Raw genomic sequence first — 23,435 nt, 5'->3', positions numbered from 1 at the left:
CAGTATTTATGGACGCTAACTACCGAGAAATATCCTTAAAACTACCCCTGCCTACCTTAACTTCAAGACAATGGTTAAAAAAAAAAAAAGGAAGCTAACATAAGTAATTCTGGGAAATGTGGTTTTGACTAGAAATTGTAAGGCTAAAGACAATAGGAACAATACATAAACTCTGTACTTTAGTTGGTAAATTTGTTCCTCACAGGGGTATGGGTTAGTAATTTGGAAACTGCTTTACATGTATACTGGAACTGAACTAAGTAAGTGGATGGTGAAGTCAAGTTTCTCACTGTCAAAGATAGAAGCCTCAGAAAAGTAAGGGGAAGAAGCTAGAATGAACCCTGTGGTACTGGATCAGAGTCCAAGACATCAGTATAAACCAACCTATTCTTAGCTTAATATACATACAGACGGGGAGATACAGAAGTTGACTATAGATGCGTGTGCACACCGGATAGTAGGCATACATGTACTTCCTAACTGTCTGCTGGGAGGGCCAAGAAGTTGTGACATCTCAGTAGCCACAGTCACACCCGGTACCCAGATCCTGGTCTCTGAACCAGTGAAAGGAACCAGGGGTCCTGGGAGAAATGGCTAGTTCCGGGTCTGGGGCAGAGAAGGCACAAGATGAGCCTGTACCATCTTCCTGGAATGCCGGAAAGCAAGGATGTACTTGAAACACAAAAGGAGGAGGGCGTGTCAAAGGGACACAGGTGCCAACTTGAAACCATACCCAGTGGCCAAAGCTAGGACAATTTAAGCAACAAAACAAATGACTTAGTAGTGGATTATTCCCCGCTTCAAGAGCTGGAGCTTAATTCCTCTCCACTTGAGTGTGGGCTGGATTTAGTGACTCACATGGAGTGAACAGAACTTGGAAATGGAAAATCAGCAACTTACAGTGGAAACCTTGGCAGACACCACCTTAACCATGTGATCAAGATTAACACCACCAGTCATGGCGTGTGGAGATGGCTGACCCCCGATACGTGACGGGAGGGCACGTCACCTCTGGGTGTTCTTCCTCCCAAACCCTCAAGCTCAGGCCCCTCAGGAGACAAACATCAGACAAACCCAAATCGAGGGCCACTCTACAAAACACCTAACCAGTACTCCTCAAAAATGTCAAGGTCCTGAAAAATAAGGGAAGATGGAGAGGCTATCAGAGACCAGAGGAGATCAAGGATGACTAAATGTCTGAGTATAAATAACAAGTGAGGGGTGAGGTCTATACCACAGTTCTATGTTAAGATTTTTAAAATGCCTAACTCTTTATGTATTTGATATTTCAGCAGATCTTTATTAATGATCCTACTGTGGTATCATAACTATTTCCCCTACTGTTTACTTGAGCATTGTTCCCTATCCCAGGCCAGGCTTATGCTGTTCCCACACTTGCCCCTGTGGGATCCCCTGGGAAGAGCCTGTTTCTTTATGATAACATTCTGCTCTCACTAACGCATCACAGCATTAAATGACAAGACCCAGCACGCTGACACACCATGACACACCCATGCTGGGATCCTGTCCCCCCCGACCCCGACTAGTTCCACAACACTCTATAGTTTCCGCTACTTCCTGTGTGGACTCCCATTCCTTTCTCATATACAGGACTGTCAACTTCTCATGAGATCTGAAGTTACCCCGACTCGTCCCATGGCTGAACCTCAGACCCGGGTTCTTCTGTGCCTCCTGTGAGGACATCCTATTGTGCATCCATGTAAGGACAGCTGGTAGCTGGTGAAGATCACTGAAGATCATTGATGTCTTAATGAAACACTGCACACATCATTAAGTTATAATTAAATACATTTAGATCTTCAAACCTTTAGGAAATATAAAAAGAGCTACAAAGTAATACGCACAAATCACAACAATGCAAATAACATTATGGGCTGCTGTAATGGTCTGTGGTCAGCATCCCCGGGAGGTAGGCACTATTATTCTCATTTTACAGTTGAGGAAATTCAGGCTAAAGAGGTTAAGTAATTTCTCACAATCAGACAAGCAATAAGTGGTAGCATTCAATTTCTGTTCCACCTGCCCACAAAGCCCGAACCTCATACCCAGTTTTCAAACTCAGAGAAGTTCTAGATTTTTTTATAGCTTATGATACTAACCAGGAACAATTTAAAATATCCACAGTTTCTCCCTCTTCATTGTGTTTCCAAAGGAAAATATATATCCCGTGAGCTAATTATTATCTGAATGTCAGTTCCTCATGGTAAACATCCCCTCAATGTGACTAAGGGACATTTCCAGTGCATTATCCACTGCACACTTCTTGCCAGCCAGCTCGCTGCTTCAGTTCTGATACCCAGTCAGGGCTGTCGTCTTCCTCAAAGTCCCTGTGGGGGAAAAAAACAATTTGAGTATTAAGTCTCCATAATAGGGATACAGTAATTATTTGCTGATGGGTGCAGAGTAGAACATGACCATAACAATATTTACATTTTTGAAAAATGAGCTCCATAAAGCAACTGAACAGAGAAAAAACTTAGCCTTTCAAAAGATCACTTCTTTCACTATTTCTATAACTTTTCCAATATAAGACCTAGTATATTAAAAAATAGCAAGTCCAAGCAGAACAATTATAAACATACAGCTCAGTCAGGAATTCTGTGATAATACCATAACACATTACCCATGCCAGACAAAAGATCAAGATACAAATATTCATTTGTGATGCAAAGTAATATAACCAGCTCCCACTCAACCAGAACGTATTAAAGTACAATTTAAACGACATGCGCATCGTGTCGACTATCTTGGTACATTGCACATACGTGTCCTCCTCATCCAGTCCAGGTTCAAGTCTCTCTAGATCCAAAATGACAGAATCGTGATCTCCATCGACATCATCCGATGCCTCTGTTTCCTCAGACAGGGGGCCTTTCAAGAACCCTTCTGCACCTTCAGAGGAACAGTAATAGAAATTATGCTAAGTTAAGCAGTATTTGCTTATTTCATGCACATTGGACTAAATTCTTCCAAAGGTTTTTTGGCTCATTGAAGGCAACGCCATGCTCTGTATTTTTTGTTGTGCCCCCTCCCCGCATTACCCAGCATGAATTCTGGCGTAAACCAAGCCTTGTAAGCATCAACATGTGTATTACATTTTTAAACAGTTCTTTATGCAAAAGGAAATATTCAGAAAATTACAACTGAAACCCTCAAATATAAGAACTTATTTTAAAGCATTAAAAGTTGTCTTTGGACAGTCAGATTACAGTTAATTGCTTTTCCTTTAACCTTTCTCATCCCCCCAAGTTTTCCCAATGTAGCGGAATAAAATTAGGGAATTAAGACCACATGCATGCTTTCAAAATTTTTTCCAGATGGTAATTACTTTCAGATTTTTGCTTACAAAGCAATAACCTAATATAAAATATGTAGGCTAAATCTTTACAAAAATTCTTTTACAATAGAGCTATGATCTATTTTTTAAATAGTGACTTTGCTAAAATGACCAAAATTTCATCAATGAACCAGAAACCTATAATCCAGGACCTATAATTGCTAAAACAAAATCCACAGTCATTAATCTTCCTTAACACTGTCCACTCATGCACCTCCCTTTCCTCGGGACTTGTAACAGTCTGCACACGGCTCTATCAGAACACAAGAAACACAGCTCTAAAGTCTTTGCTTGTGTGCTGGTCTCCCAGATGATAAACTCTTTCAGGGAAATAATTACTTTTTTTATTCTTTTTTTTAAAATCTTAACCTAGCATATGTTAGGTACTCACCAAATACACAAATACAGCTAAATCTGTTACAATAAATACAGCTGAGACTTGCCACACCATTATATGTTCTACTTGGCATAACTGATCTTAGATCTTAAACCAAGCAAGACGGCTTTAGTAACTGAATTATCAAAATTATACACACATGCACATATGCGTACACATCCTCACTGTAGTCCTTTGGTCTAGGTTCCTAAGGATAGGTTATGCTGATGAGGAGTTTGGGATTAACAGACACACACTACTCTACATAAAATAGATAAACAACAAGGATCTACTGTATAGAACAGGGAACTATATTCAACTTCTTGTAATAAGCTATAATGGAAAAGAATCTGAAAAAAATATGTATGTATGTATAACTGAATTGCTTTGGTGTACACCTAAGACTAACACTGTAAATCAACTACACTTAAAAAAAAAAGTTATGCTGTGTAATTGTAATGAAAATGTCTGTAGAAACAATAAAAATAATCAAATCGTAATTGTTACATCTTTTTTGAGCTCTAGTCAATACAACAGAATTCAAGTACGGAGACAAAGAAATCTTGAAGTTCCTCAAAGTTTACTAGGATGAAGTCTGAGCTACAGAGTCACTACAGCAGGGGTATATTTGTGTGGCAAAGAATGGGCCACTCGTCAAAGTGGTCGCATGATTATTAAAATAAGTGAACAATAATCACTGTTTATCATCATTAAAATAATGAACAAACAGAAGGAATGAAGCTCTATAGAAAATTAACCATGGCTTCAGACTGAAAGCTAGAAAAGATTCAAGAAAACCTAAAAAGACAATGCTATGAATTATTTTCTAACTTTAAAATCAAAGGGTTTCTGGGAGGCAGGGACAGGGAATTACTATCTAATGGATACAGAGTTTACATTTTGGAAGACGGGAAAAGTTCGAGAGATGAATGGTGGTGATGGCTACATAATGTGAATGTACTTAACGCCCCTGAACTGTACACTTACAAACGGTTAACATTGAAAATTTTATGTTATGTATATTTTACACAATTAAAAAAAATCAAAGGGTTCCCACAGTTATGGAACAGACATGCATCACCTGGTCTATAGATGGTGTATGTTTGAAAAGCCAAGCTGAGATCAGCATTCCTAAGGATGCTCAACAAGGTTTCGGGAGCCTCTCTGAGCCACTGCTTCCGGGTGTTATTTTCACTGTACTTTATTACACAGCCACCTAGATGGGAAAAGATAAAAAATCAGTGCCAAAGAGAAAAGATTTTCAGCATATATCTTCCAGATCATATTTCATGCAAAACTAATTGTATTTTACTCTCTGCCCAAATCTGTTTCCCTCGCCTGCATGAGCAGTGCTCTGACGTGGGACACCAAACATCCTTCACAGAGTGACATTAGAAAAAAAAGAAACTCTCATTAAAAACTATTAGCGAATGTTCTATAATAAAATAATAGTATTCAACCTGACTACTAACCTCCACTGTCCTCTGCTGTTAAACTGGAGGTGAGCACGGGTGCATTTCCCAGAGCAGCAAGAGCTGTAGTAGATGCATTTTTCTCCCACTGTCGCCTGAGAGGACCTGGCGAACTGGCTTTGCTCTGAGGGACGGCTCTGTTATCTGATTTTAAAATGTAAAGAAGGATTGCTGAATATGTTTATTTATTCATCTACATCCACATGTGTATTTCTCGAACAGCACTACAGAAGCATTTCTTTTCTCTTTTAAACTCAGATCTAATAAGTGTTCTTTCAAGTCTAAGTAGTAAAGGAAAAGAAAAATAATCCAAATGAAAAAGTGAAGCTAATCATTAAAGTGAACTTTTAAAAATAATATGTATATATTCAGATATTACACAATGTACAAGAATAAAGCCCCGAGAAGACTTAGGTACACACTGTATGCCATGCTTTTTGTGGTACAGAATGCAACAATTACTATTTTTTTCCCAAGCTTTTATTAATAAACACTATTTTCTCTTTTTTTATACATAAATAAAATATTCCTGTGAGATTAAATAAATTACTGGATAAGCAAACACAGATTCACCTGTCTACTTGCTTATGACACCTCACGACCCTGTGAGGTGGAAACTGGTTATTCCGTCTATATTCCCCAGCTCCTCACTTACACCATGATTAGAATTTGAATAACAACTTACCTTTCTCTTCTCTGTTTACTGTCAATGTATTTTCAATCAAGTTTGTATTAATGCTTTCTAAATCAGTGTGGCTACACTTTCCACCTGGTTCTTTCCTTTGCTTTAAAAGACATTAAAAATAAAGATAAAAGAATGCTTGAATTGCTACAAAAAAGGTAAATATGCAAAGACAGCTAGTTTAACTTTAAATAAAGATTAATAAACCAACAGTAATAATCATAGACTCCCATACAGACATGTTAATTCATAGCCATCTACATCATATATATGTGTACATTAAAAATCACATATATGTTTACATATTATACATACATATGCATGTATATTAATAGTCATACATTAATAGCCATTAATATCAATCATTTCAAATATGAAGAGGGTATATAAAAATGACAGAGATATTTGAGAGGTCTTTATAGAGGAAATGAGCAATGAAAAATTTCAGTATGACTTGCTATACTGAGCTTTTCATGCTGGAAATATCAAAATAAAATATTTTATAAAGTTGCTATACAGATGGTCCCCAAATTACAATGGTTCAATTTACGATTTTTTGACTTCATGATGGTCTGAAAGTGATATGCATTCAGCAGAAACTGTATTTCAAATTTTGAATGTTGATGTCTTCCCAGGCTAGCGACATGTCATATGAGCCTCTCTCGGGATGCTGGGAAGTGGCAGTGAGCAGAAGCTCCCATCAGTACTTGATCATGAGAGTGAACAGCCAATCCACTCACAACCATTCTGGACCCAGACAACCCCTCTGTTTTTCATTTTCAGTACAGCGTTCAACACATTACATGAGATAGTCAACACTTTATTATAAGGAAGGCTTTATGTTAGATAATATTGCTCAACCAGAGGCTAATGTAGGTGTTCTGAACACGTTTAAGGTAGGCTATGTTAAATTAGACGTTTGGTAGGTTAGGGGCATTAAATGCATTTTCGACTTGGGAGGTCTTTATACAGGAAATGAGCAATGAAACATTTCTTTATCTTGATTGTGGTAGTGGTTCTATAACTGTAAAAATTACCAACATATATCAAAATGCATGCTAAAGATGAGTAAATTTTATTGCATTCAAATTATGCCTCAATAAAGCTGGAAATAAACAGATATTACTATGCAAAGAAAAAAGTATAGGGGCAGAACATATTCCATTTGTAGGAACATAATGGGGAATGGTGTTATTTGTTTACAACCTGAGATTCATTCAAAAAATTTATAAGTTTAATTACTAGTGCATTCCATAAGCAGAATAATTTGTTCTTAGTACATCTTTTCCTGTGGGAGTTAAAATGTTGATTAAAATAATGAAGAAACAAATTAGCAATAGTACATGAGTTACTGGGGTGGGTGTGGCAACACTGGGAAGTGGATTGCCTGTTACTGTACATGACTTAATTGCAGCTATGGTGTAAAAGGGCTCACAGCTGCCTAGGGCCAAACAAGACGAACAGGACCTTGAATGCCAGGCTGAAAAATATCTGCTTGATTCGTGGGATAACAGGAAGGCACTAAAAGTTTTTGAACAGAAAAATGTCAAGATCAAAATAGTGATCTAAATATTACTTAGCCATAATAAAGAAGGAAATTATTATACAGATTATAACATGGATGGACCTTGAAAATATCATGCTAAGCAAAAGAAGCCAGACACAAAAGGGCAAATATTGCATGATTCCACTTTTTTGAAATATCTAGAATACGCAAGTTCTTAGAGACAGAAAGCAAAGTAGAAGTTGCCAGGGGCTGGGGTGGGAGTCAGGGTGGGGAAGAATGAGTGGTTATTGTTTAATGGGTTTCTGTTTAGGGTGATAGGAACGTATTGTGAATGCAACTAATGCCACTAAACTCTATGCTTAGAAATTGCTGAAGTGATATATATTTTACCACAAAATAACAAACCAACCAAAAGCCAAGCTAAAATAAGATTTTCATAAGTTTTAAGTTCGCTCACATCTGTATTGAAACCGCTTGTCATCAATGATGACCAATGAAAAAACAAATAAAATGACTCTCAAGTGGCTCAGCTGGCAGTGCAGAGCAACAGCTACCAGTTACGTCACAGGCCCAAAGGCGAAAAACTCCTGAAGCCAGGGACCAGGCGACAGTCCTTCAAATATCTCACAGCATCTAGTGATGCCAGGTACCCAGTAGACGGTTTTATAAATTAAACTTTAAAGCACTCACCACTGTGCTTGCTTCACTTTGCAAAGCAATCCTGACTCTGCTGGGGTCTGATTAAAGACAAAAGAGAAGGCAGAAAGAAAGCTCATAAAGATTCCTATTGTGAGTTGCATAAAGCTTGAGAGACGCATGAAGACCAAGTTTTTAAAGTCCAAGAACAAAAATCTTAGCCTGTATAGAGATATAAACCTTTAATCGTCTAATTATATATACTCCTCGGCCGTTAAAAGAGGCTATTTCTGCTGTTTATTCTGAACGTTAACATCTGAAAGTTAAGGCACCTCTACTCACTTATGCCAACCCACTTAGGCACCAAGGGGTAAGACGCTCTGCATCCTCGGAAGGTCCTTATCACCGTTTGCACAAGCTAGCTACCGAGTCTGCGCTTTCCCTGACAGCTATTACAGCAGGTGCAAGTCATGACTTATAAGAACTCAGCTGCTTATTCCCTGCAGCAAGCAGTCAGGGAGAACTCCAGCAACTGATCCCTTAGGTGAGGATGGCTCCTGCCGGATTTTCTGCCGGCAGAGCCCTGCCGTCCATGTTCCTCATTCAATCAGAATTTTTAAAAATTGCTATTGAGCGTCGATGATGACAGGCACTGAGGATACAACAGTGAGTAAATCAGACACGGTTCCTGTCCTCACATCATTTTCATTGCTCTGGTCTCAGTCTGCAGATTACATGGAGACACCACCAGACACACGGTCCCGATATCCTGGCACCTCCCTGCTGGTTTCTCCTCTCTTTTTAGAAATTGTAAAGCTACACTTTCCGATCTTGAAACTTTTCTCAGAGTGATTTTGTTGCTGTTGCCCAGCATTTTAAAACTAATTTGCCACTACCCTGGGAAGTGAACAAAAGCTACAAAACAGTATGCAAAGTAAAATTAACACTAAAACTGCTGAAGCAAAGGTAACTGACCACCCCTTAAGTAATGGATAAAAGGCTGAGTTACAAGACTGAAGAGTTTACATCACTAGAAGGGTTTCCATTCTTACAAAAATAACATTTAAAATTTAACTTTAAGAAAACAGTATAGTTTAGAAATGTTTCTTTAGTAGTTAGTATATAACACTAAGATAATAGGTGCCCAACAACTGAGGTTTTACAACACGTCCTTACCCCTTCTCTCTGATTCTGGTCGTATCTACTATTTCAATTGCATTTCTAGAGATAGAAGGCCTAAGTCATTGATGAGAAATGAAAAGGAACAAAGATAGCTTTGAAAAAATTAAGAGATGACAACTGCCAAAGAAATAATAAATTACACAGGTAATCTGCTCAGGACTGACTATAAATGTATAGAAATTTTGTGTAGCTATTATGTAGACAGCGCAACTTTTGAAAAGGCTCTGCTTTTAAAAATTTGCTTATAGCATGGTTCTTTGGAAACCTGGGGATACAATTTCCTATAAGACGAACATTCCATTTTCATGGTTAGATTCCTAGGCTAGCCCACAGAAGCCTTCCAACCTGAGTCAATATGGTTCTAACAACGAAACAGAGAATAATCTTTACATCACTAAAATCTCCACACTAGGCTTTTTCTGATCCCTGGCAAAACAAATGTATAAATCAGTACAGAATTATGTCTGAAGGAACAAAAAGAAAATTTTGATTTGAGGAGTATCTCTGGAAATCATCTCTAATAACTTGAAAATTCTACTTTCTTTTTTGTTATACTACATTTTAAAAGAACACTTAACCAAAAATAAGCTTTCCAAAATTCTTACCCTTTTTTCTTGGTGTACTATGCTTAGATTTTTTGGTTTCTTCTAGTATCTGTTCACCATATTCTGTGATGATCTGAAAATTTTAAGCAGAGAATTTAAAGAATTTGAAATACACTTTTCTTTAGACATTGCCATAATGTCATTTAATTAACATTCTTCCCCACAATCGTATTTAAAGTTTTAAAGTGAAAGGGCCATTTTGAAAAATCCAAGTAATTTAGACAGACAAAGAGACATGTGCATACATCCAGAAAAAGATGTGGAGGGGATAATGCAAACTATACCCGTGATTATATTTGGGGGAATAGCTCTGTGGGAAGGGAGGAGGGAAAGGAAGCTTTAACTTTCTATTTTTTTGTATGTCTGTATCATGTGAAGTTTTACAGGCACGTATAACACGTAGTTGTGCTTCAAAGTTAACTAACACTTGAAAACTGTTCACAGTCAACCCCACACGCATCATACGTACCTCTGGGGGCAAGTACTTCCGGATGCGCCGAGCTAAAGAGCCTCTGGAGAGAAGCGTTGTGGCCGAGGGGCGATGTGAGGGATTCTTTTTAAACATCTGCTTGATTAGATACTGAAGCTCATAGCAATAATGGGAGGGCAGTGGGCTCAGGGACCCCTGACATATTTTGAGGATAAGACTCTTCCAACTATTTGCCTGAAACTGAAAAGGAAAACTGAATTGTAAAAGCAGATACAAGGGAAGAGAATGGAAATAAGGAAACACCAGTGGAACTGAATTGATAAGAATTATTTTAATTTTAGAAATTTTTCTTCCTAGAGGTGTTGTTGAGGTACTGTTCTAAAATGTTACGGTTCTTCAGGAGAAAGGTAAGCTTCAACAGTAAAAAATGTCCCCACCTAGAGGAACTCTTAGCATCAATGCTTGATTTGGGTACTTTATGACTCAAATCAATGTTTTTGCAGATACACATTTTTAATACATTTTAAAAATCACATAGGGCTTTTTAAAAAGTCAAATGAGACTAAGGCTTATAATAAGTGTAACATCTCTTTGCTTTCCTCCTCCGCAGAAATCCCCAGGCCTGCTCCCTGATAATATGCACTTTAGACTTTTCCCATTTTAAACTTCGACTGCAAAACCTTTTTCACCTCTTATGTCATCAAAGTAGTTATTAAAATTTGACAAGTAATAGAGTGGGATAGAACGTGACATACCAGAAAGACATTTAAAAAGTTTTCATTGTGTAATAAACATACTGGAATTAACATCAGGTGTCAGCCTTGGTTAATATTTATGTAAGAGCATGATGGCATTCTGCCTCGGAGGTGCCCTACCCTGTTAATATATAAACGATATGAGAAAGGAAAAATCAACATGTAAGTAAGGAAAAAAGCAATAACCAAGGGAAAATTCAGGAAATGAAAAATAAGATTGAATCTCCTTTGCCTCAGGTTTTTTTTAACCATTATACTGAGTTTCTGCATTTCCTAAAGGTTTGAGAACTGCTTTTGCCTTTTTTAAAACAGACAAGAGAACAGATCCTGTGCCAAATACTCAGGGCACTGTACACCTTAATAGTTATTCTTGTTGGAACAAATAAGAAACATGTACATGAACATTTATAAAAAAGACAAAATCAGGGAAATGAAAAATATAATCACAAAAAAGTTACTGAAATTTTAAAAATAATTTTGCTTGTACCCCACTTGGGCTACACAGTAAAATAAGCTGTTTTAAAAACATTAATGTCCCAGGAACGAGCATAGCGTTGTGGGTCAATTATACTTCAAAAGCAAATAAATTCATAGAATGGGAGATCAGATTTGTGGTTATCAGAGGCAGAAGTTTGGGGAAGGGGGAATTGGATAAAGGCAGGCAAAACGTACAAACTTCCAGTTATGAGATAAGTAAGTACTAGGGATGTAACATACAATATGATAAATATAATTAAAACTGCTGTACGTTATATATGAAAGTTGTTAAGAGAGTAAGTCCCAAGAATTCTCATCACAAGGGAAAAATTTTTTTCTTTTTCTTTTGTTTTGCATCTCTATGAGATGATGGAGATTCACTAAACATCATTGTGATAACCATTTCATGATGCATGTAAGTGAAATCATTATGCTGTACACCTTAAATGTATACAGTGCTGTATGTCAATTATGTCTCAATACAAGTGGAAGGACAAAATTTTTTAAAAAAAGAATGCTCCCAATGAATACAAATTAAATGGAAAAACAGAAACCAAAACCAAAACCACTAATGTCCAGGACACCCTCTGAGATTTTAAATCAATGAGTCTGGCGTGGGCCTAGGCATCAGCATTTTAAAAAGTTGCCCAGGTTGTTCTAATTACGCAGCTGATGTTATAAGCCACTTATATTCAGAGGAGCTGACCTCTCATTCATGGAGCATGCCTTCCCTTTGAGTTCCTTCATCTAGTGGTGAAGGATTCTTCTCAGTCACTCACTCTCTTGAGCTCTGCATGCTCTCAAGCACGTCTGTAAAAACACTCTGTAGAGCCAAGTTTTAATCCGCGCCCAAAGAACAGAATTTAATTCTACGCCAAGCTAATACTTAATAGGGATCAGCACTGTGATTGTTAGTTCTGTGTAGTAAACAAGCAGGGCAAGTGATTAAACCTCTTTTTAAAATATCTTAGAAAAATACGTAGTATAAAGGAGCAAAGTTTATTTTCTCACGATACTTCAGTTAGAGAAGTTAGAGAAGAAACTCGCAGAAGTGAAATCCAACTGCAACAAGACAAATGCGGTACAGCCACTCTGCAAGGCAGTCTGGTGGTTCCTCAAAAAGCTAAATGTGCAATTAACATGTGACCCAGCAATTCCACTCCAAGGTATGTTCCCCTAAAACTGAAAACAGGGATCCTAACAGATACTTGTACACGCATGTTCACAGCAGCAAAAGGTGGAAACAACCCAACTGTCATCAACAGATGATGGATAAATAAAAAGTGGTATAAACATACTATGGAAAATTATATAGTCATAAAAAGGGATGCTACAACACAGATGAACACTGAAAACACTATGCTATGTGAAATAAGCTAGACACAAAAGGAAAATATGGAATAATTTAACTTATATGAAATATCTAGAATATGCAAATACATAGAAATTGAAAGTAGATTAAAAGCTACCAGTGGCCGAAGGGAGAGAGGGATATGAAGTTATGAATGGGTACAGAGTTTCTATTTCAGGTGATGGAAAAGTTTTGCAAATAGTAGTGATGGCTGTATAATATTGTGAAGTAATAAATGCCACTGAATTGTACATTTAAAACTGGTTAAAGTGGCAAATTTTATGTTACATATATGTCACCAAATTAAAAGAAATTAAGGATACCCACAAAAAAAGGAAAGAAGGGAGGGAGGGTGGGTGGGAGAAAGGAAGGAAGGCAAGCTAAGTGTAGAACTACAAATACTGCATCATGGAAATATCCTATTAGGATATGCTACAGTAGTGGTTCAAGGCAAAGATGACAGCAGTGGAAACATGAAAATCTTATAACGGAGGGAGGGTATAGCTCAGTGGTAGAGCGCATGCTTAGCAGGCATGAGGTCCTGGGTTCAATCCCCAGTACCTCCAATCAATTAATCAATCAATCAAATGATAAACCTAATTACCTTCCCACCCCACCCCTGAAAAAGAAAAAATTTCAATTAGCAATATTAAAAAACAGGAAAAAATATTATAATGAATACATCGTAGGGGAGCAAACTGCCAGCTGGAGTCCGGCACATTACTTAGGACTTGGCCCCACACGACTTCTCACATTTTGCATGCCATACTTACTGGATGTTTAAGGGTACAGAGTTCATAGAGGATGCATCCCAAGGACCAGATGTCACTGGAAGCATAAAGAAGCAATGAAATGACGGATAGGTTATGAGTAATCATACTAAAATATATGTATTTTATAACACAAAAATTTTTTAAAAAAATCACTCGACCTTTAATAAGGATAGATATCACAAGTAATTCCCAGCTGTTGAAATAAAATATATGGAAACCTGGGTCTAAACCTTAGGTGCTGACCAACAGTAACATTCACAAGAGAACGCTGCTCCCCAGCTCTGCTCCTGCACATCTGGGTGATGCAGGTATCACTTCGGTAGTACTCGCTGCAAGAGCGGGTATTCGTGGACTCAGGTGACCACAGTTGGAAGAAGGACTTTAAGGGTCATCCCGTGCAGCTTCTGTCCAGACCACCTGGGCACAACATCAGGCCTCTGCTCACACCTCCTGAAGGACAGCCCTCTGTGCCCCCGCCGGATGGCTCTAAGGGAGAGCGTTCTTATTCTTCCACAAAACAGCTCTTTAAAAATCAGGATAGAGTTCACCCACCCTTCTTCATACTAAGCCCCTCCAGGTTCCTCCATCATTCTCATCACCTACTTGTCATCCTCCAGACATTTTCCAGATGATATTCTTTTTATTTTAACCAAGATTTTTATCAACTGTTTCCCCCAACTTTTAATTTTTTAAAGTTTGAAACCTATAGAAAAGTTGTAAATGCCCACATGCTCCTTCCTAGGACCCCTGTCATTAACACCTGCCACGTTCACCTGCTGTTCCCCTCTTCCATCTGGATCTGAACCTCTTGAAAAAAAGGTGGCAGACATCAAACATTTCACCCCGACGCACATCAGCATGTATCTCCTAAGAGAAAGGACATGCTCCCTCATGAACACAATACCATTATCACATCCAAGAAAGTTAACCTTAATTCAACACTACTATCTAAAATTTGGTCCAACCTCAGATTTCCCCAGTTGTCCCAGGAAGTCCCTTTATAGCAGTTTTGTCTCCAATTCAGTCAATTTTACTCTTCAAGGAGCCTATTCAGCCTGGATTTTCATACCCTTTTCAGAAAGCAATTTGGCAGAAGGTAACAAGAACCTTTAGGTGTTTCTGCTTCTAGGAATTTATGCCAAGAATGTGCCAAACAACAATGACATGTTTATGCATAAGAGGCATTACTAATCACAGCACTGTTTAGGACACTGACAACTGGAAACATGTCATAAGGCCAACAACAGAGGAATGTTAAATAAACTTCAGAAGAGCCACGTAGTAAACTATTATGCGACCATTGACAATAATTATGAAGAGTTTAGATATGGTGTGAAATGGATATGATATAATACAAAGTGAAAAAAGCAACATACTAAATTTAATATACAGTATTTATCTAAGTTTAGTGGAAAAAGTGAATGGATGAGGAAAAAAACCCAAAATACTATTAGTCATTGTGTAAAAATGGGTGATGTCCATTTCACTTCTTGTATATCTCTACATTTCCAATCTCCCCTGCCCACCCTCTCCATCAATGAGTGGGCATATATTACTTACATTCAGAAAAAACTTATGTTTTCAATCATAAGGACTTCATACCATTTTCTCATAATCAATGAGAAGTGCTTATTACCTGGTCCTATAAATGTTAACTCAGTGACATAATCCAGTGGTTCCCAAATTTTACTGCACGTTGGAATCACTTGGTAATCCTGGAAAATTACTGATGTCTGCTTCCCACGCCAGACATTTGGATTTAACTGGTATGGCTACAACCTGTGCTTTGGGATTTTTAAAAGCGGGAGCAGCAAAGTTTGAGAAGCAGTAATATAATTCATATTGTTCCCAGAAATGACTAGCCTTTCTTTCAGCATTTACATGTAGCTCCTCTTAGCTCTGATCAAAACAGTTGGAAAATTATGACTTTCATCTAGAAGCCTGGGAGTTTAAATTCTACACTGCTTTGAGATATATTTTTTTAAAAATAAAATTTCATCCATAGGCTACAATGCCTGTCACCAAACAGCCACCCTTGTACCAACTAAGTCATCACTTACCTTTTATTGTTATAAGGCATGTTTTCCCAAATTTCTGGGGGCACATAATAAGGTGTTCCCACATATGTACAAGCAAACGCCATGGGACTAAAATCACAAAAAGGCAGAGAATGATTACAGGGCATTTCTGAATAATAGATATTTTTATTACTGTCACTACTATAGACTAGACATACGTACTTGGAGAGAAGTCGGGCAGCTCCAAAATCACCCAGTTTTACTTTTCCACTTTGGGTGAGGAAGACATTCTGCATCAAAAAAAAGAAAAGCTCAAATTACATCCTCCATCATTCAAACACAAGGCAGAGATCTCTGGGAGAAGCTGTCTTTCAGAGCCTGCTGATGATGGAGATGAGGAGTAGAAATGCTGACAGCCAAGTCTCCGAATGAACACAAAAAAGACAAGATACTGTCTTGACAGCTACACATTCCCTTGCTTGGGAATTCAGGATGTCTGTTTAGAAATCTAACAAGCGAGCTTCAGACTGTATCAGCACACCCTGATCAACCAGGAAAACTGTATCAGGGTAACTCCACATGGCAGGTCCTAGTCTCAACCATTTTTCATCTGAGCACACGTGGTCTCCGTAAGAAGTCACTTAGAGAGCCTGGAACACATTAACATATACTACTAAAGAGATTAAATAACCCTTTCTCAGGTAGTACTTTATTTGGCCAGTACAAATAATTACATAGACAAATATTCCTAAACTAAATAAAAATGCCCCCAACAGAAACAGAATAACACAGAAAAAAGACTGAATAAAAGTCTGGGTTTGGTTTTTTTTTTTCAGGTCCAAAATGTATTTCATTTACCTTAGACTTGATATCTCTGTGTAACACACGTTTCTTGTGAATGTGATTTACTCCAAGGCACATTTGTGTAAACCAGTTAAGTATCTGTGAGAAAGAAAGCATATGAATCTGTAAGAATGCAGTAGATGGGTCAGGGTAACCCCAAATTCTCAAGAATCATCTCTCAGCCTTGGTTGACCTGGGTTTTCCATAATACAAGTATAGAACTGCTAAAAGTTACATACTTCAACTAAGATTCAGTGATGCCTGGAGAAATTCTGAAAAGCTGTGAACTCCATTATCATTATCTTATGTGTGATCCAAAGAGCAATTTATTTTAATAAAACTCCCACTATATTTTTCTTATATTCAACCAAATAAAAGAATTTCTTAAATGCATATATAAAAGTAGTTCACTACTTAGAAATGAATATGCTATAACTTTTTATACTGTAATCATTACATCAGATTTTCATTTACTTTTCCAGACTATTCATATGTTCAAAGATTTCATTACATTATCAACAATCTTTTGAGGTCAGCATTTCCGCTTACAAATCCCCAGTCAATAGTACCCAGATTTCCAGGTGCCCACAATTAAATGTCAAACTGACCCTTTTTCATCCCTTTTTTGCTGTGAAGATTCATCTATTTTAAGCAAAACTGACCTCCTACTATGGAATCCAGATTCTTAACAACACAACTTCTAAATGAAAAATACTTATACCAATATACTTTCATAACATGTTATACCCTATATCACACTAAGCCCCAGTAAAGCTGTCTATGTAATATTTTCCTTTGTCAATTCATTTCATTAATATTTAATATGCAACTTTCCATTAAAAAGGCAGTAAGCATATTAAGGGAATATGCTAAATTTTAGAAGGAAAAAGACTGAGAATAGGTACTCCCAAAAAACAGAACTGCAGGCTTCATTCTTCAGATGATCTAGAAATGCAAAAAAAATCCACCTGCCTTCTAACATTTCAATTCGAAAAAATAAAAATTTAAAATATATCTAGTACAAAATATGAATAAACACAATTTTGAATTTCTTCTAAACATGAAAGTTTTGTTTCTAGGTATTTTATAAACTTATGTCTATTTTACTTCCTAAAAACATTGCAGGCAGCCACATTGTAACGACACACTCAGCAATAGGATGGATACAGAAATTAGTCATTTCTAACTAGGGTGTCAGGTAATCATGTAAAATCACATACAGATTTTATGAGAAAAGGTGCTTCTAAACATTGAGGGAAACTAGGTGTCAGTCTCTCACCATATCTTCAGGAAACAACTTTCCTTTCTGATGTTTAATCTTCTGCATTAGGTCTCCTCCATCACAATACTCCATCACAATATACAGATGTCCTTCAGCTAAAATAAATGGAAGCCTCCTTAAGAAAGCCATAGTGGCCATGAATCAAATTCAGAAATGCTTGTATTGGGGGAAATTCATATTTACCTTCAAATGATTCTTTAAAGGCAACAATATTGGGGTGTTTCATCTTGGCTAACAGAACAGCCTCCTTCCTAGAATTCTGTGTATCAGAGGGAGACTAGAAAAAGATTTTAAATAAGGTAAATGTAACACTTCATTTAAAAATAGATAGGTTTACCATATGGTAGTATTTTGTACGTTTCACTGCTAGACGTAGTTCTGTAGCACTGCGCTTTGACCCAGTTTAAGTCGATGAAACGCCACGAGAAAACACGTGGGGATTTTCCAACTATCATTACACATATTTTGCAGGCTTAATCTGACCTCTTTTGTCTTTACAAGCACAGAATGTAAACGAGTTTTAACAGCAGCCTAAGCGTATCCTAACTTGTGGAGCCAGCATGCCATCAACAATGGCAGATCCTTAAAGAAAAACTAGGGATTTCATGTTTTTACTGTCTGCATCACTTTATCAGTCCACTGGTGCCTTACACCAGCAAGGATAGACAAAGACTATATGCAAAGTAAGTTTCCAAAACTGCTTATCCCCTAATTTACTCTATGAGGATAAAATCCTGAATGACTTCTCTTACAATTAAGCAACTGCAACTGATGATGTCCTACCACAAGGGGTCTCAGAGCAGCAGCAGCAGCACCCACTGGGAACTTGTTAAAAATGCAAATTCACGGGCCCACCTGGACCTACTCAACCAGGCAGTCTCAGCAATCTGTTAGAACACGCCCTCCAGGTGATTCTGATGCCCACTCAAGTCTGAGAACCACTATACAAGGTCAAGAATGCAATGGGAAAATAAAAATACTCATTCTGAGAATTTTATTAAAGTGTATTTAAAACAAAATTATCCAAACACTATTAAGCAGCCTTCATAGCATGGTTCTTCCATATGACCACTATAAGGGTCATATAGTAAGTGATATGTCATATAGGTCACACAGTGATCAATACAGCTGACACCTGAACAAGGTTAGGGGAACTGACTCCACGCAGTTAAAATTCTGAGCACAATGCATAGTCGGCCCTCCGCACATGTGGTTCCTCCGTATCCAAGTTTCTGCATCCAGGGTTCAACCAGCTTCGGGTCGTGTAGCACTGCAGTATTCAGTACTGAACAAAATCTGAGTCTAAGTGGACTCGAGGCAGTTCAAACCTGTGTTGTTCAAGGGTCAACTGTACAGATAAATCAGCACCTATAAATTAATAAAACCGACAAACTAAACCACAGAATAGGTTCCTTGATACCGAAGGTTAGCGTTTTAGGTCTTGAGCTAGCTCTTGTATGTTTATGTTCCTTTTTTACATTAATGTTGCACCTGAATTGCTTTTGGGCATATTCCCTACACCCTTAGGTATGCAAAATTGGAACTTATTACAAATTATTCACATTAAGATAAAATAAATAGCAATCACCACCCAAATCTTGATTATTCTTGTTAATTATAATGTCCTAAGAACCACAAAAGATATATCAAGACCTTGCAAAGATCTTTATTATATGAATAAATCCATGAAAACTTTGGCACAAAAAACCACATTAACGCTCAAGAATTTATTTTCCCCTACAAATTACAGGTACACGCTCAACAAAAGCTAACTGCTTTAGCAGTCACCTTGGGAAGCCTTATTTCTTTCATGGCAAACATCCGATTACTGCTTTCCTGCTGAACCAAAAGGGCTCTGCCGAAGGAGCCTTCCCCGATCACTCTCAGGACTGTGTAGCCGTCCATACTGGGGCCCCACTGCTGCAGTCACCACCGGCTCTCCCAAACTATATTCAAGAACAGAAACAGCTGAGCATTACATTTATTTTCAAAGGACAGAATGAATTCAAAGTAGCTCTAACCACCATGATAGGACAACTTACTTCTTTATTCACTCAACAGGTAGACACTGAGCACCCATGCCAGGTTTTATAACCCAGAACAAACCTCCCACAGCCCAGCCACCATGCACAGTCCAAAGCAGATGGGACCACAGACCTAAACAAATGCAGAGGGGCCAGTCTTCCAGGAAGAGTCATGCTGGTAGACGGCAGGAGTATCCTGGGGAATTAGGAAGGTGATTTTTTTTTTTAATTAGAGGATTCACTGTATTTATATTACTCTGTGTTGCTTTTTATTTTTTTTTTCATTTTTTAAAATTGAAGTATAGTCAGTTTACAATGCTGTGTCAATTTCTAGTGTACAGGAAGGTCATATTTAAGCTGAAGCATGAAGGAAGAATGGACGTTGACCAGGCAGAGAGGACAGAAGAGTGTCAGAAGCAGAGGGAATCACATATTTAGGAGCAAAAGGAGTAGGGTATATAGCTCAGTGGTAGAGTGCATGCCTAACAAGCACAAGATCCGGGGTTCAATCCCCTGTACCTCTGTTTAAAAAAATAAAAAACAAATAAATAAACCTAAAATTACCTCCCATTAAAAAAAAAAAGAGCAAAAGAGAATGTATTCAAGAAATCGAAAGAGGACTGTAACTGGCTGGTAAGGCAGGCAGGGCCTTGTATGAGAGCCATCGTTAAGCCAAGTTCCAGTTGTTGGATTTTACCCTCAGGATAATTAAAGGGTTGTCTTGGAAGGGTTTCAACCAAGAGAGTAGATTTACATATTAGAAAAATCACTCATTCTGTCTGTAGAGCAATGTCCCAGGCGGGGGTGGGGGGTGGGGTGGGGGGGAGGCAGGCCAGCGCAGGACTCCTACAAAAGAAAAGGCAGGAAAATGATGGAATGGAATCAGGTCGTGGCAATGGGATAAAGAAAATGGAAAGGAAACATAGGAAAAATTGGCAAGATTTTTGGTGATAGATTTATGGGAGAAGGACAGGGAGGAGGGGACAAGGCAGACTCAGGTTTCTGGCATAAACTGGGTGACTACTGATACCACTGCCGGAGAAAAAGGAAAGGCATGATGGTTGTATGCGTGGTTTTCGGTTTGATTTTTGGGGGGTGGGGTAGTGTGGGGAAAGGCGTGGGGAAGGGAGACATGTACTCCTTTGGGAACATGCTGAGTTGGAGGTGCCTGGGACTAAGAAGAGATGTTAAACAGTCTTTGAACTTCGGTCTCCCTTCTGTATTTCCCGGATGAAGCAGCTCTCTGGACTGCTTAATACATTACAAAGAATGAATGTACGTAAAGTTCCTGACACTGGTACTTAGGGGGCCCTCAGTAAATGGCCGCTATTATTACTATCAAAACCTTAGAACTAGGTGAAGCTTTTTTTCATTACAGAAAAACACTGGAATTAATTACTTGGTTTTCACAAAGCTTACTTGTGGTGTCTATGTTCATAAAAATCACACCACAAAGAATTATGCGGTCCACAGAGCATGGCAAGTAAAGCAAAAACTCACAAACCCAAACCTACAGTCTAGTGACCTATAAAACTTCGTTTCTATTCCTATTTATCTAGAATTACCAGAAAACTCTAGAAATAATTTCTCCATATAACCAAATCAGATGCAAGGTCTTCAAAAAACACTCTTTTCGAGGACAGGTAGGTCTATCATTAGATTCAGGGATCTGAAAGAAAAAAGTTCTTTGCCTCTATTCTAACTGACCCCTGGTACTATTACACGATTTGACAAGGAGGCTTAGTTTTCCCATATTTTTATTCTTTTTTTTTACTTCAGGTTTTTATTCTATAAATGGACAGTCACTGATTAAAGAAGAGCAACCACTGACTTTCTTTAGCTGAAAACATTTGGCCCTTTCTGCCCACATCTGCTCCCGTTACTCAGTATTACACCCATAAGCTCACGAAAAGATCTGTGTATACTCTGACCAAAAGCGTCCCTTCGCAGGCGTATACCATCAAAAACTAATAAAGTGATTTGCAAATGCAAATTAAGGATGCAGCTCAGAAGGCGCGCGCGCCCCCCGCGCGCGATGCCCGCATCACGGGAATACCCGATCCCCACTCTCCCGACTAGGGGAGAAGCCGCTCCGCCTCGCAGCCCCCGCGCACCCGTTCCCCCCGAGCCAGCGGCGGGCGGCTGCGGGAGCGCCACCCAGGCCCGGGTCCCCGAGCGCCGCAGCGAGTCCTGCACGCCCCCACCCCGCGTGGCGCCGCCCCTGCCCGCGGGGACCGCTCACCGGCTCCCCTCGAGACCCGAAGCCGCTGCTCCACCGCCGAGGCCGGCGCGCTTCCGCGGGGCGGGCCGGCGGGTCGTCTCTCGGGTTGCCGGCGAAGTTAGCCTGCCAGATATGGCGGGAGGCGCTGTTCTCGGAGTAGGCGGGCCTACGAAGGGCACGTTTTCAAACTGTTGTTCCATGTTGCTCCAGAACAATGCCAATAATATAAAGGGACGCCGTCCCCCTCGCAGCCTGAGTTCTGTCTCCTGTTTAAGCGAACAGCCCATGTAGGTAAGTTTCTTGGGCCCAGCACTTAGCTTACTAGCTGTGTGAACTTGGGCAAGTGTGGACGGCAGAACAGCGGACCCCCAGAGAGTCCACGTTTATTATTACAGATAACGTACACTAGTTATGAGGGGCTAGGCACTGTTTTAAGTGAGTTTCTACGTATAAAGTGCTTAGAAAAGAACTAAAGTGTTAGCTGTTGACTCAGAATCTTCAAAACAACCCTAATGGTAGGTAGCTAGGTAGGTAGGTAGAATTATGTCTGAGGTACAGAGAGGTTATTTGCCTCAGATCCCACAGCTAATAAGTGGTAGAATTAGAATTAAAACCCAGGAAGTATGGCTTCAGAGCCTGACCCTTAACCACCACACTGCAATAATGTTAGAGACGTTGCAGTGATGAACAGTGAAAAAAGCTGACCAAGGTATAAAGTCTGAGGAGGGCCCATTGGATGTAGCAACAGAAGGTCATGGGTAATCTTGAAGAAAGTGGTCTCAGTGATGTGATGAGGGAGAAACCAGATTGTGGTAGCTGAGGTGGGTTGGTCAGAAGAATCAAGGAGTGCAGGATACTTTCAAGATACTTATTCATGAAAAGAAGGAGAGAGGGTGATAACCATGAGGAGAAGGAAACATAAGATTATGGGAGTATTTTATTAATGGGGAAGCTATAGTTATGTTGAGGGATAATAAACCAATGGAAGGAAAGAGGCTGAAAATACTAGAGGCAGGGGGAAGGTCTAGTTGAGATAAAAAAAAAAAAAGCCCTGGAATGTGAAACTATTATCTTATTAGGAACTTAGGAAAATTAACTTTGAGATTCAGAGGTCATTGGGCATCCTAACAATTTAACATTTAAAAAATATTTGCTTTGTCAATACACGTAGTTTTATCTTTTCTAGAATTTCACATAAATGGAATCATATAGTAGATAATTTTTTTGTGTTTCCCTTCTTTTACTTAGTATGTTTTTGGGGTTTATCAATGTTGCTGTGTTTATCAGTAGTTCACTCCTTTTTCTTAATGTGTTTCCCTGGCTTTATTTCCATTGACTGTATGTCATACAGTGTTCTTTTATTCACCAGTTGATGGACTTTTGGGTTGTTTCCAGCTTGGGGCTAATATGAATAAGACTATTATAACAGCTTTGTGTACAGTC

The 23,435-nt window shown here is 38.7% G+C and overlaps 1 protein-coding gene across 2 annotated transcripts; it reads right to left on the bottom strand.

Moving 5' to 3' along the window:
- Positions 1-1,791: 1,791 nt before the first annotated feature.
- NEK3 (NIMA related kinase 3) lies at positions 1,792-22,086 on the bottom strand. Of its 2 annotated transcripts, XM_072937365.1 has the most exons (17): positions 22,014-22,086; positions 19,905-19,967; positions 19,536-19,693; positions 17,931-18,024; positions 17,745-17,842; positions 16,481-16,564; positions 15,845-15,912; positions 15,665-15,751; positions 13,605-13,659; positions 10,288-10,488; positions 9,819-9,891; positions 8,086-8,132; positions 5,892-5,991; positions 5,207-5,350; positions 4,816-4,950; positions 2,787-2,913; positions 1,792-2,348 (listed from the first exon to the last, which is right to left on the bottom strand). In XM_072937365.1, the coding sequence occupies exons 3-17, from the start codon at positions 19,650-19,652 to the stop codon at positions 2,267-2,269; spliced, it is 1,512 nt and encodes a 503-aa protein (XP_072793466.1). In that variant the 5' UTR covers positions 19,653-19,693; positions 19,905-19,967; positions 22,014-22,086; the 3' UTR covers positions 1,792-2,266. The 2 variants fall into 2 exon arrangements, with proteins under 2 accessions (XP_072793466.1, XP_072793467.1); XM_072937366.1 differs by lacking the exon at positions 19,905-19,967 and having other exon boundaries at positions 22,014-22,083.
- Between the last annotated feature and the right edge of the window lie 1,349 nt (positions 22,087-23,435).

Source organism: Vicugna pacos, chromosome 14, assembly GCF_048564905.1.
Source record: "Vicugna pacos chromosome 14, VicPac4, whole genome shotgun sequence".
Lineage (NCBI taxonomy): Eukaryota > Metazoa > Chordata > Mammalia > Artiodactyla > Camelidae > Vicugna > Vicugna pacos.
The sequence above is the reverse complement of the archived record's forward strand: the minus strand, read 5'-3'. Positions and strand labels throughout refer to the sequence as shown.

Excerpts from the sequence above, each read along its gene's own strand:
- NEK3 (XM_072937365.1), bottom strand. The coding sequence starts at position 19,652 with ATGGACGGCTACACAGTCCTGAGAGTGATCGGGGAAGGCTCCTTCGGC. Across the intron at positions 10,489-13,604 it reads TCTGTACCCTTAAACATCCA|TTTCAGGCAAATAGTTGGAA; the intron begins GTAAGTATGGCA and ends TTTCCTTTTCAG. Across the intron at positions 5,992-8,085 it reads AAAGTGAAGCAAGCACAGTG|CAAAGGAAAGAACCAGGTGG; the intron begins GTGAGTGCTTTA and ends TGTCTTTTAAAG.